Source organism: Drosophila albomicans, chromosome 3 (genome assembly GCF_009650485.2).
Source record: "Drosophila albomicans strain 15112-1751.03 chromosome 3, ASM965048v2, whole genome shotgun sequence".
In the NCBI taxonomy this organism is placed as follows: Eukaryota; Metazoa; Arthropoda; class Insecta; order Diptera; family Drosophilidae; genus Drosophila; species Drosophila albomicans.
The window spans coordinates 38969961-38984265 of NC_047629.2; the positions used below are offsets into that span (position 1 = coordinate 38969961).

The 14305-nt window shown below is 45.5% G+C and overlaps 1 protein-coding gene across 9 annotated transcripts in view; it reads right to left on the minus strand.

The window, feature by feature from the left end:
- Positions 1 to 349: 349 nt before the first annotated feature.
- LOC117572016 (talin-2) overlaps positions 350 to 14305 on the minus strand; it is a 36060-nt gene continuing 22104 nt past the window's right edge. For 3 of the 9 annotated variants that reach the window (XM_034254549.2, XM_052005652.1, XM_034254550.2), the window contains exons 4-17: positions 13892 to 14290; positions 13634 to 13825; positions 13492 to 13570; positions 12925 to 13428; positions 12772 to 12860; positions 12146 to 12234; positions 11740 to 11856; positions 6639 to 11229; positions 6390 to 6580; positions 3982 to 4098; positions 3404 to 3919; positions 2315 to 2986; positions 1500 to 2110; positions 350 to 1436 (exon numbers count right to left, since the gene is read on the minus strand). In XM_034254549.2, the coding sequence (XP_034110440.1) occupies positions 1175 to 1436; positions 1500 to 2110; positions 2315 to 2986; positions 3404 to 3919; positions 3982 to 4098; positions 6390 to 6580; positions 6639 to 11229; positions 11740 to 11856; positions 12146 to 12234; positions 12772 to 12860; positions 12925 to 13428; positions 13492 to 13570; positions 13634 to 13825; positions 13892 to 14290 (8429 nt within the window). In that variant the 3' untranslated portion in view covers positions 350 to 1174. Of the gene's footprint in view, positions 1437 to 1499; positions 2111 to 2314; positions 2987 to 3403; positions 3920 to 3981; positions 4099 to 4411; positions 4977 to 6389; positions 6581 to 6638; positions 11230 to 11739; positions 11857 to 11924; positions 11951 to 12145; positions 12235 to 12771; positions 12861 to 12924; positions 13429 to 13491; positions 13571 to 13633; positions 13826 to 13891; positions 14291 to 14305 lie in introns of those variants that run through there. The other 6 variants (XM_052005656.1, XM_052005655.1, XM_052005654.1 and 3 more) reach the window with 6 other exon arrangements.

Sequence of the window (14305 nt, forward strand, 5' to 3'; positions counted from 1 at the left end):
TCGACACACGCTGCATACATTTAGCGAACGGTAATTAAACTACTCACACGAGAAATAGTCGAATAAATTGTTACTTGCTGCTGATTGCTGCGCGCCTGGTAATTTAGCTGCTAATTTAATTCGTTTTCTTCATTAGTCTCTTGCCCATTTCCATGTGGTGTATGTAAATTGGACTTTAGTCTCTCGCAAAACCTGAAGCGGACCAACAGAATGCGAATTCATTAATTATCTAATTTGCTAAAATACAAAAATTTTAACCCTTTGATTTAATTTTCAGCCATATAATATTGAAATATAAACCATATTATTTAACCATTCCCCAGTTGACAATAAAAAAGTTTTCAGCAAATATTGTTAAGATATTGTTTTTTTTTTATTAATTTACAAAAAATACACAATTCATATATGCAAATACGTATACACATCGACTCGCTATCGTACGTATTTCGCATGTATATACAAAACGAAATCAGAAATTATGATTACACAGCAAGGAGAAAACCTTTCAATAAAAGACGCATAGAACAATGTTTTGCGTACATAGATTATTTAAGAACTAAAAACTAAGTTATATGTGAACAACAAAATGTTTATGCGCATTCAACATTGATTTTATGCGCTGAATTAACTAAATAAAAATATGTTCGTTAAGTTTCGATTAACATTTAGTTTTCATGGGTGCGCAGTAATAAATTGCATTGATCTAACAACAAATCGAATGACGATCTTGTGTGTTATGGTTACAAGTTACGAATATTATTTGCTTAGGTTTCGTTTGATTAGTACAAAGTTTTTGTTTGTTTAATTAAATGTGTGCTGTGTTTGTGTTTGTATGGCTTATTAGTGCATTAGATTCGGCATTACGGTTATAAATGTGGGGATAGATATTGGCAATAATCTGGCTGATAAACACATACACAAAACTAACAACAAATATACACAAAAAAGAAATCATTTCGTTTTATGAAAAGTAGAAATCGATAGCGATTGATTACGTTAAGGTTAGGGGGATATACGATTACTTGTATATATGTGTATGTATATATAGACATAGTTTTGCTAGTGGCTAATTATAATTAAATGTTAAATTATTACTATTAGTATGTATGTAAATGTTAAAAGCACATTTGGCAAACATCATTATTTTCATTCCGTCAACTGCATCTAATTCAACTTATTCAAGGCGAAAACTGTGCTTCTCCGTCTTCGTTTCGGATCGCGATTCCGTTGTTGTCGTAAACGATTTGCGCTCCATGACGCGCTGTGTCATCGATGTCAAACGCTCCGACCCCTGATCCACAATGCTGATCTTGCCACCATCCGTATTGAGTGTCATTTGTGAAAAGCTCGAATCCAGTGGTTGAATGACGCCCAAGTCACTGCTGCTGATGTTGCTGTTGTTCGCCGACTTGTCAAAGTTGCGTGTTTCATATCTGCTAAAGAAACACAACACTTAGTTTAGAAACTAAATAAATCAACAGCTCAATAGATGAACTCACCTGGATGTATAGCCCTCGTAGTTTTGGCCGGGATACGCATTGCCACCGGTGAGCTGGACAACGCCGCCCTGGCCAAAGGTCTTGTCATGTAGATCCTGCACGCACGCCTCTAGATTGCGATTGACGGGCTTCTGTGGTGGCGGCGGCGGTACATTTGGCGCAGATGTGGATGAGTTCTTCGTTTTAATGCTGGACGTTTCAAAGCTATGCTGGTAGTTGTTAGGATTAGTGGGTGTGCCCGATGCGGATGTGTAACCATTGCTGCCAACACCGGCTCCGGGACTGCCTGGATATGGGCGTGGCACAGCATTGGCGGTTAATTTGGGATTAGAGCGAAAACTGTGAGTTGACGTGGCTGTTTGCATGTTAGAAATGGTCTGGGACAACGGTGGCGGTGGTGGTGGAAAATCTCCTCCATTGGCATCATCCAGAGGCGCATAATTTGCTGGCGGTGGCGACACCGCACCCGGATGATGGAAATGCTGCGGCTGTGGGCTGGCATAACTGTAATGATGCTTCTGTTGACCACCGCTGCCGCCTGAGTAATAGCTCGGCGAACTGGGCAGATCACCCGACTGTGATCCATAGTAGGCAGCTCCGCGACCCAAAGTCTGTCATGGTTAGCGTAAGTAAAGTAAAAGAGAATTTCGGTTGGTTAGATTAGGGTTAGATTGGGTTATACCATAAGTAATCTACAATCTGATTTGGACCAACACCATCAAGTGATAATTTCGTCAGTTCTAAATCAATGCCAATTTGGTTTTGTTGTGCACAACTAAAAAAACTAATCATAAATTATGGAAACCTGTTCATACATTGTTTTGGCTCTTGTTGACTGTGCCGTAGGCGTATTCAGTGTCGCTCTCATCTGTGGTAAATCCTTGTGGGTTCTTAACATAGCGACGCGCTTGGCGCACATGCTTGAGACGTTGACGTGCTTCCTCCAGTTCCTTCTCCTTGCGCAGCACCGCGGAACGCGCATTGATCTCCTGCGCCATGCCGTCCACCATCGATGTGTTGATCTTCAGCGAATGAACCTCCTCATCTTCGAGTCCTTGCTGTGCTGCTTGCACCAGATTATCGGTGGACTTGATGACAGCATTACCAGCAGCCTGCAGACGACGACCAGCCTCCGAGTTGGGATTGGATTTAACCTTGCAAGCAATCAGCAGTTGAGCTGTCGAAGCAGCCACCTGCTTGGCCGTTGAGATGAGCATCTCCTCGGTACCCGCACCGCGCACCAAATTCTGTGCAGCCTCTACCAGACTGTGTGTGGCGGCGGCGACAAGGCGAGCTGCTGAAATCAGACCCTCGGACCATTGACCATCATCGGAGCTGGTGAGTGGACGACGGGCCACCTTGCCCTGATCAATGAGCTCACGTTGAGCGGCATTGGCAGCGCGCACCAAAGCAGCTGAAGCAGCCATAATGCCCTTGGCAGCCTCCAGAATCATCTCATCGAACTTCATGTTCTCATCCAGTTCGATCTGTGAAAAGAAATACAAATTAGTAAGGTTTAAGGAATTTATTTATTAGCTTAATGTCTAAGTAAGTAGTTAAAGCAAACACCATTTAATTGTAGTTTTAGTTTTGATTTAATTTCGATTGTTTGGTTGTTTTAGTAGAGTTTCAACGATCACAGTAATAATATGTTTGATTCCTGGGTGAACTTTTGAATGTAACAACCAAGAATATCAAACATATCTCACTGGAATCATTTTGATGAGTAGTTGGGTTTTGGTATTGGTAGTTTGGGGATTTGATTCGAAACTTCAAATGAGTTAAGTTGCATATGCGATGCGTGCAGTTTTGAATTTTAAACGAGTTGATTCAGTTAGTTTCATTTCACCATTCACATTCACCATTAAAACTAAAGAAATTAAGTGATTGGATTAAACGCTCACCGTAACATCCTCCTGACGACGTGGTCGCAGCGAAGCCAACTTCTTGGCAGCCGCATCAATGGACGCAGCTGCGCCCAGCAATTCATTCTCAGCAATCACTGTAGGATCCTCAGGATCAATCCAATCGGAACCCTTCAGGAGACGTGCCATGGCCACGAGATCTGTCACACACTTCGCCACACGACGTGACAAATGCATGCGATCATCGGCACTGCAATTGTGGAGAATGCCATTGAGCAGCTCTCGATAGGATTCTGCGACCGCAGTGCCTGCCTCAATAGTGCGCACACGCAGCTCTTCGGTTTCAGCACAGTTCCAGGCCACGGAGCGACAGACAATTAACATGTCTGAGATGGCACGACGTCCCAAATTGGCAGCGGAAACAATGTCCGCTTGCAGATTGGAAGTGCCAGCGGCAACAGCCTTGGCAGTGGCAGCTGTGACATTCATGGTGACGCGAATCAGATCCTCGGGACCCACTTGGGGGCTACCAACTGGAGGAGGTGTCTGCATGGCCTGCAAAAGGAAGAACATTATGAGCACTTCTGTAAATTAAAAGGACATTTTCAGCAACTTACGCGTATCTCCTGTGAAATGGCCTCCACAGTGGCTTCCATAGCTCTTGTACCACGAGTGTGTTCATCTTCCACAGCCTTAACGGTCTTCAGCAGTGAGGAAACATTGAGCACCATAACCTGTTTTTTCAATTACAAAGTGTTTTTTTCGGTTTGGAGGAAGGGAAGTAAAATGTTTGTGATTAGTGTTTGTTTAAATAGAAAGCATGAGAATGGTTGATAAAGTTGCTTAGGCATAAAGTCTACATACGTACTACAGACTACAAATTAAGTAACTACAAACTACATATCGATGGCTTTTTGTTTGGCATCAGCTACTAAAGAAATATCATAATAATATAATTAAAACAAAGTCGGTGGACAACAATTTTACGGTCGATTACAATATATTATTTATTCGAGAGAAATTGGACAAAGTTAATAAATTCTACACAACACTCACGAAAAAGAGGAACTTGCAGATATTTTGGGACAGCAAACAAATTTTAGATTTACCAAATACATTATTTAATTTTGGGTTTTGGAAATGAAAATTTCCCATTCTTGTAAAAGAAATTCATTGGAATTGATTTTTAACTTTTCAGAAAACTTTAATTGAACTAAAGTTATTCGTGAATACTGCTCAGAAAACACTTTTCAACAAAAAAGCAAATTGTTTGGGGTGTATTTAAGATTATTTCTCATCTTCCATTCGCTTCCCCAACGTATCCACAAGTTTTACAAAAGTTTTTCTCAATTTTGATTTCAAAGTGGCAAAAAGTATGGAATTAATTGTTTTCGATTTCATTTTTGTTTTGTGCAATGTTTAATGTAAAATGTTAAATAAGAATTTTTCGACAAAGTTTCCAAATAGCCTCCCCCTAATGACTCATGATTCCATTATTGTGGGCTGCCATCGCTGCTGATGTTGCTGCTGATGCTGAGGGGGGCGTTTGTTTGTATGTGTTAGTTTCAAATTCTGATTCTGTTTCTGTCGATTGGCAAACATCTTGCAGCGTCTGCTTGTTGGTGTTTGTAGGTTGGCATTATCAAATTTGTAATGTGAATGTAGTACGTGTTTTTTTGGTTTGAGTATATCGATTTCGATAACGATCGATTTGGATGGCATATGTCGTTTCGATAGGCAGTTTTTGATCGTTGCAAAATTTCCACAGCGAGCGCAGCGCATGAAGAGAGCGTGGAGAGCAGTTTTTTGTTTTGTTTTTGTACAATTTCATGAGAGTAATTTGTGTATGTGTGTGTTGTGTGTGTGTGTGTGTATGGGAAGAGATAAGAGCAGAGACGTCAAACGCACACAAATTAGCAAAAACGAAAATGAAAAATATACAAAAATTTATGGATTTTTCTTTGTACAAATGTTTTTTCTTTGCTTCTTTTTTTCTGGGGTGGATGGGTGGCGGTGTCTGTGGTGGTGGATCGACGAAAAAGAGAAAGGAAGAGAGAGAGATTGAAGAGTGGGAGAGGGAGTGTGTGAGCGGGCGCAGCAAATGCATGCGGAGCAGCGGGAGCAGGAAGGCAGGGTGGGTGGATGATTTGACCGAGAAAGGAAGATGAGAAATTTTGTGGCTCACAGATTTGGGGGCTGTTTATACAAAATGTACACAAGTATTTGAATTTGTGTGAGTGTATGCGAGTGTGTGTGCGTGTGTTTGTGTTGGTTAAACATAGAAAACATTAATAACATTTAAAACAAACATCAGTAGCAGCAGCAGCAGCAACAGCAGCAGCGAGTGGGAGAAGAGAGAAAGATGAGTTTGAGAATCGAGCAACTGCAGCAGCCGAGATGAGTTTATTCATTTTACGCTCGTTTTGTGCAACAAACAACAGCAAGAGAGGAAGAAAAAGTTTTAGATATTGTTGGGGAATTATTTGTTTGTTGACTTATAAGTAAATATATTCATATATGAGTGCCAAAGCCAGTACGATTTAAGTAGTAATTACTTTCAAAGGATTCACAACATTTATGTATGCATATCAGTCTGGGTACAAAAAAATACACTTGGATAATATTATCAAAAAAGTTTTAAAAAACAGTCCCTAATTAAGCTTTATAGTTGTCTAATAAGATTTAAAGTTAATCGTTTGAGGTGCAGGCAGGATCGCTTTGGTTATCGATTTATGCCTGCTTCTTCGTTATCGATACTTATAGTACACAGTTGACTCTGTCTAACTTTCTTATTTTATGCTTGTCCATAACCACAATTAATTTAAGTTACAAGATTTTGATGAGTGAGGTGGTAAGAAAAATACGAAATAAATGAATTAGACCATAAATGCCTATAAATATTATACACTAAATTAAAGCCACAACAACAAAAGCTTTATAGCACAAAATTGTATAAAAAAAAAAAACTAGAGAGAATTTCAAAAAGAGTCTAGAGGGGAAAATAGATAGTAAATTGTAGACTTACCCTAGCGCTCTCCTTCAGATCTTGCATGGAGGGATCGTGTATGGGCTTGCCTGAGGCCAACTTGGTGCAGTTGATCAAGTCACCCAGCGCAGAGGCCACATCCTTGACGGCATTGATAACCATGACCTGGGAATCCGGTTGCGAGGACCCCAAGGAGCAGGCACCACGTTTGACAGCCTCAGCCAATTGAGCTGCAATGGAAATTAAGAATAAGTATCATGAAGTATAAGTTACTCTTACACTACTCACTTATGGTGGAGACGGCGTTTTGTGCTGCATTTGCCAGCTGATCCTGTGTGCCTGCAGCTCCTGTAACCAAAACCTTGGTGTCCTCCACCAGCGCCTTGGCAGTCTGCAGAATGTGCTCACGATGATCAGCAAAGCTGCCATCGCCATCAGAATGCAATGTGCCAGCGGTGGCAAACATAATAGTCGTGTCTAGATCTCCAATGATGCCGGAAACGGTGTGGGCAGCATTGATGCAGGCCTGAGTACCGCGAGAGCCGGCTTGCAGGGCAGCCAACACTTGGGCCACCTTCTCGGATACTTCACGTGTATTGCGTGCAATCTCCTTCTGGGCGCTGGCATCATTGGGACTGGCGCCACCAGCCGACGACTGAATCATGGAACTGACCGATCGACCCAGATCAATGACCGTGGTGCGTATGCGCATGGCTACGTCTGGAGAAGTAGTTGTTGTGCTCGCACCCACCGAATCCTGGGTAAGCTGCTGATAATGCTGGGTCATGTCGACGGCCAGCTGAGGCAGTGCAGCGGGTTCGACGCTGCTCTTGGCATTCATCTCGTTGCTGAGACGTGCAATCTCCTTGGCGGTGACCACCATGCGTGTCTGATAGTCCACAAAGGTGTCCGAGTACGAGGCATTCAACAGCGATTGCCGCTTATCGGTGAGACGAGTGATGGCACGATTCACCTGCTCCATGAGTCCGGTAACAATACCTGTCTCCGCATTTATCTTCTCCACGGTTTGCTGCAACTCCTGAATGGCCTCCCGAGTGCCATCGATAGCCTCATCCAAACGTGGATGAGCATTCGTGGCACGTGGATTGCCAGCAGAGTCTTTGGCCGATTGCACCAATGTGATAGCGCTCTCCACCACCGACTTAGTCTGATTAATCAGCGACATTTGCTGCTGGCTGTGCACAATGTGTGTGCAAGCGCCGATGGCGCCATTTACCATGGGTACCACATATCTGGAGATCTCGCCCACCGAATGTCCCAGCTGCTCGGCATTGTTCTTGCCCGCCACGCGAATTGGTTCCAATTTATCGAGAAGTTCAGCTGCGGAGTTCATCGTCTGTCCGCTGAAGCCATGCAGATTGTTATCGCGACGTCGGCTCAATCCCTGAGCATTCACCGCCAAGGCGCAGCTGTCAAGCTCCCTGGTGCAAGTTCCCAGCGTGTGAAGCACTTGCTCGCATTGTGCCTGTCCTGGTGCCTTATCGCGTATGTTGTCCACAAGACGTTTCACCGACTCCGAGACTGGCGTCGAGTGCATGGAGAGCTGTTGCCACACGGGTGGATTGTCGGGTTGCAGCGCCAATGATTTGGCTGCCTTGACCATCTCAACAACGCCATCGATGACACCGCGTCCCGCTTGTATAACTGGCTCCTGTGCCTTGCGACCCTCTGCGGAGATTTTCGCCGGAATCGAGATGAACTCGGGGCTGGAAGCGTATTGACGCACCGCCTTGACAGCCTCGAGCAGCGGTTCCACCAAACGTTCGCGACTGCCGCCCGTTGGGTGCTCCTCAATGGCCTTGATGTCCTGCACCAGATCTGAGGTGGCGGTGGCCACCTGTTTGGCCAGCACAATGAACTCGTTCTTGGCCACCGGATTGCTGGTGTTCATGCTCGCCTGTCGGCAAATCGAGCACAGATAGCTCGTGTGCTTGGCAATCACCGTCAATGCCGAAATCATCTGCGGCTTCGTGGACTGCGCGCTGCTCACAATGTCGCAGTGTTGGCGTATGCCCTGATAGGCCCAGGTGAGTTGTGCCTGATCAATGATACCGGGTCGTCCAGCCACACTGCTGGGATGCGAGACACCAATGAGATAGGCCGCTTGCGAAGAGCTCTCCATGAGTCCCTGGATCGAGTCGTTTACATTGTTCACTGACTGACTGAACTCCACATGCTGCGACTGCTTGGCATTGTTAATCATGTCAGAGATGGCGTAGCCCAGACTCCTCGACTTGTTAGTGGCCTGCTCGACGCAATCAAAGTAGCCCTGATCGTTGACCGGCTCGTGGGGATAGTCGAGCATCAGACGCAGCGCCTCAATGTTGCGCATCGCATTGTCGCATTCCTTTTGTCCCGGCGCCGACTGTATGCTGGCATCCACCAGCTGATTAATGCTTTCCGTCACACTGCGAGCGGCTGCGTGCAGCAGATTCTTGGCATTCGGCTGGCCGGGATCGGCAGCAATCGATTTGGCCGTTGAGAGCAGCGAACAAGATTGTGTGGACACGTTGCGTAGACGTTCGATCATCTGGGAGCGCAGAGGTTCATCGGTTTGCGTTTGACCCGCCATCTGCATGCTCACCGACAACAGATCCCGATAGTTGGCCGCAAAGTGCTGACTGCTGTCGGCCAGCAATGCAGGACTAGCATAGGATTGCACAATCTGTCCACCAGAGCTGCTCAACTGCTCGGCCACTTGCTTTAGCTCCGATTGCAGTTCGGCGTAAGGACGATTCGAAGGGGGAAATTCGCTGACCGACAAAATCTCGCTGAGGTCGCTAACATTGCGCAAAGCGGCATCAACCTCACGCTGGCCGGGAATGCAGTCTACAGTGCGTGACAAGGCACCAGTGACATCGCGTCCAGCTTGAGTCAAGGCCTGAGGATCGGAGACGCCCTGCAGCGTTCGTTGCGCCTGCTCAATGAGTTGCGCTGAGCTCGTGACCACATCATCGGCACAATCGATAATCGCCGGATTCTGTGTGGTCGCCGCCACGCCATGCACGCTCTTGGTGAAGTCCCCAAGAGCCAAGGCTGTATCACGTCCAGCGGCGCCAGCATAGCTGCGTTGTCCTTGGAGCACCGAGCTGAGCAACTGACTCAAAGCGATGCCCACATTCTTGGCCGACTTGCGCAGCTCATCGGCAGTGTTCTCCACCGTCTCGCCGGGCAGCGGACGCAGTTGACCCGCCAAAGCAGCCTGGCGTGTATCATCTAACACATGATGCAGCTTACGCACTGCCTCCAGCGCCGACTCCAGCTCCTGACCACCGCAAGCATCGCGAGCACGCTGCGCCACCGAATGCAATGCCGAGACGCTCTGTCCCAAATGCAGCGCGGACTTGGAGAGCTGCGTGGCCGATGGGATATCGGTGACTGTTGGCTGCAAAGCACGCGAAGACTTGGACACTGAGAGAGCCGGTTCAATGAACTGCTCGGCGGCTTCAATCAGATTTAGCTGCACATTGGAATCGTCCGGTTGAGCGCGTGTTGTCTTCAACGAGGTGACCAGACGTGGAATGGTGTCCGCCACGCGTTTGCAATCCTGCAGCAGCTGCTCCTTGGTCTGATGATCCTGACTGTGCTGCACAGCATTCTGAGCAGCCGAGATGCACTGCGTGGCTGCTGTTGCCGCCTGCTTGGAACAGAATTCCAGGCGTTGGATGAGCTCACGCTTCATGGCTGGCGTATTCGCTGTGCTCGTGGTGATCTCACGCAGCTCTTCGGCAGCGCGACGCAGCGCATTCTGATTGTCCGAGTCGTGGGGATTCGAGGAGCAGAGACGTGCTGCCTCCACCAACTTGGCTGTGGCATCGGCCAACTGCTTGGCAGCCGACAACAGACGACGCTGCATATCCGCATCCTCCTGCTGATCCGCCTCGCCCTTGATGCTCTGTATGAGCTGAGCTGTGGTCTGCCCCAAAGTGCGTGCATGACGCACCATTTCCTGGGGATCGTTGGTGGACACCAGAATGTCGGTGCCAATGATGACATTCTCCACGGGACTCAGCTCCTGGCTGGTGCGATGCGCCTGCTCCCGAGAGCTCAGCTTCACGTGCTCCAACATTTCCATAAGCGATTTGGAAACATCGCGCGCTGCGGCCAAAAGATCATCCTTCAGTTTGGGATCATTGCTGGCCTCATTGCATACCTCGCACAGTGAATTAACAGCTCTGGCCACATTACGAGCGGCGGCTTCGAGTTGCTCCCGGCAAGCGGCATTGTGCAGCGTGGGCGCCACAACCTTGGCACAAGCCACCAGCTGACTGGTGGCCAAGGCGCATTGACTAGCTGCGCCAATCACACGATTACGTGCCTGATCATCCTCACAGCTGGCCGCGATATTCTTGGCACGCAGCACCAAAGCTGCTGTGGTATTGGCCACCGCTTTGGCCAAAGCTAAGAGCATGTCGTGCAGATCACGATTCTCGGGTGCCTCCTCCTCAGCAATGGTGCTGAGCACATGCGTTGTGGCCTCTCCCACACGACTGGCGGCATTAATCAAATGCTGTGGTGGCTCCTTGCTCTCCGGCTCGGCTGCCTTGAGCAGATCACTGAAGGCATTGCACAGATTGCGTGCTGCCTCCAGCAATTGATCGCCATTTGAATCGTTTTCCATGAGTGCTGCAATCAGACGCACTTCCTTCGTCACCTCGGGTATGGTCTGGGCAATCTGTGACACAGACGCCGAGATGGCTTCGGTGTCGACCTCATCGGGTTGCGAAGCAGTTATAATTTGCGCGGTGGCTGCACTCATAGTGGCCACATGCGAGCTGACTGCCTGCTTCGAGGTGTCCAGCGTGTTCTCACGCCACTCAATCGATCGCAAATCGCTGCCCAGCTCTTGAATAGGTGCCTGCAAAATAAGTAGTTGAATATTAAGTATACGCCTTTTTATTGAGACTATTCAATTCTAGTATATGTTTATTTCACAATAGTTTAATTTATGCTAAGTTAATTTAAAATATTTGTTTGCTACAACATTTTACTTTAAAAGTTTAAAGTTTAAATTTGCATTTACTGTTCAAGGCAAAAAATTGTGCGTAATTGTGGCTTTTAACATTCTTTAAAGACATTTGAATGTGCTTGTAAACTTTCTTAACAGTTTAATGAGTATTACGTTGATTGGAGCGATTCAAAAATGTGTTTAAAATAGTAGAAAATTAAAATTTATCTACAAAATGATGCAAGAATTTTTGTTCAATTGCAAACTAAAAGTTTGGTCAACTATGGTATCATAAGCAATTATTTTTAACTCATTCTCAATATGTTAATGAACAATTAAGTTATGAAGTCATTTTCATCCTATACAAAAACCTGTAATCTTTATCATGAATATAAACTCTTCATTTCCCCTTAAGCTTACCTTAGTGCGCAGCTCCTCGTCAGCGCGTATCAAGACATCCTGGCCAGCTGATATATAGCCAAGCAGGGCGCGTTGCGGCTCCGTCAGATTCACAGAACTAATGCGTACCTCCTTAGTCTAAACAAAAAGTTAATAAAAACGTATTATAGCAAGGATAATTAGGTTTTTCTCGATGAGACACATACTTTGTGAAACTTGGCATGACCATTTTCTAAATGTTTGTTAACGCAGCATGTTTAAAAGTGAGACGAAAATTTACTTAGATTTAGTTGTAAATATGTTTATGTTTAGAAAATGTTTGAGGTTATATGGTGCAATGGCAACTTATAGAAAATCGCATGAAATGATATTGATAGAGATAGTAATGGGGGTAGATGGGGGCGACGACGGCGACTCTTTTACTTACCGTGGGCGGCTGATGCGCATGGTTAACCTGACCGACAAAGGCGCCGTACTGCACGGTCTGCACCTCGTTCTGGATAAAGGTGCGTTCACCTATTAATCGCATTTTGAATATGCACACGCAGAGAGAGAGAAAGGATCAAAGTAGGAAATCAAAATTAGCAATCAAGCAAAACAGAAATTTCAAATTAAAGCAAACTTCTAGATTTCAATACTATAATCTACTAAGACTTGATTTCTATGGCAGCTATAAAATTTTTGCTGATTTTCTCCCATATGTTTACTATACCAAAATTCACTTTGTTTCATCTAAATAGCTTAAAATCTGAGAGGTTTATGAGTTAGGTGGGCGGTCAGACAGACGGAAAAAACGTAGTTTTTTTTATAAAGTTTCATATAGAAAATACCAATTTTGGGCTAAAAGTTATCAAATTTATGAACTATTTTGGGAACTTTTTAAAAATATTTAGAAAATATTTCAAATACTTATTCCTAATATTTCCTTATCTTTATCTAACCCCAACTTTAATTATTAACATCTTATATACAGAAATCATAATACATTTAAATACTTTAAAAAAGCTGAAGCCAAAGTGCATATATTTTGTAAAAAGAAACCAGTCGACTTACCGTCAGCAGTCCGCATAATACCAGGATGAGCGAGACTCTCCAGGTTAAGTTTCTCTGAACGATTTGTTTCGTGTTGCAAGAAAGTGGCCCTATAAATAAGTAAATCATAGGTAAAGATTTTTCAAAGCAAAAATAAATTATTTCTAAACTCACTGAGATGGCGTCACAGACTCCTCCACCATGGTGGAGCCCTCATCACCCTCGATGCCAAAGTGATCCTTGGTTTGTTTCTTCTTCAATATGATATCAATGTAGCCCGCAATAAGTTGCACAATTTGCTCGGCTTCCGTCGTCTGCACTGAGTAATATTGATTTGCATAGTCGCCAAAGTCCAGGGTGAAAGTGTTGGGCGAAGCACCCCAACGACGCACTGTGGTCAGTGGCCAAGAGATGAGAATCTCCTTGGTGCGTTCATCCAGACGCAGCACAGAGTCTTTGGTGACACCTAAGAGACGTGGCACCAGCTTGTTCTTGCCATTCATCTTCTCCTTGACCAAGAAGAAGGTGACGCCATAAGTAGGCAACTCTCGCGCTGTTTTGGTGTACAACACTTTGGCATCAATCTCTGAATGATCCGAGTGCTTGCGATGCTCCAAGAAGACCTTCTTCTCAATGCCCTTGACGCGCACATACGACTGTGGCAAGAAGTCCTTCAAGCTGGGGAAAGGAGAAATGGGATTAGCGGAGATATTGAGGTAGTTTTTTTGCTTTGTTACTTACTCCAAGAATCCGGGCTTGTGCTTGGCCTCGTTGTGCGGTCCGAATTGGATGTGCACCTGAATGCCAGCGAATTCGCAAGCTGTAAAAAACATGAAAACGATTAATGAAATCAATTCAAACAACTGACAGCTAAGTAACTTACCCTTATCCTGTGTGACAGGATGTGTGCCATCGAGTATGGCATCTCTGGCCTGCACGTACAGCAAATTCAGCTGCACGGGATCACGGGAATCAATGTTCTGATCCGAAAAGAAGAAGCGACGACGAAGCAGCACAGTTTCCGACTCATCGATGCCCTGCTCACGCAGTGTGCGACCCACATCAACCCAATTCACTGGAGAAAAGCAAAAGAAAGTTGTATATTTGTGAAAACTAAAGTGCTAACAAATTTCCAACTCACTTTCATCGTCGGTTTTGAGTTTTTTGCGCAAGCTTTCCATTTTAGCATCGCGATCCTTTTCGGTGAACTTTCGCTTCAGCGTCAACGTGCCAAACTTGTTGTCCGGCAAGTTCTCGTTCTGGGCCTCGTTGTCCTCACGCACCAGGCCATACTCCTCGTGATTGGTGATGCCAATCTTTGTGCAGATGACCACCATCAACTGCGACACGGGCTGCGAGTCATCGACCAAAATGGTTTTGACAGCGCCATCCAACATGCGAACACGCAACGTGCGCAGCTTGCGGCGATATTCGAGCGTGTCCTGATTGTGCAGGATGTAATAGCCCAGAGTGCGTCCCGCCTCCAGCCAGACGCCTTGCTGATTCTGCTCATCCGAAATGAAGAGTCCATATTCGCTGGCTAAAAGTATTAGCG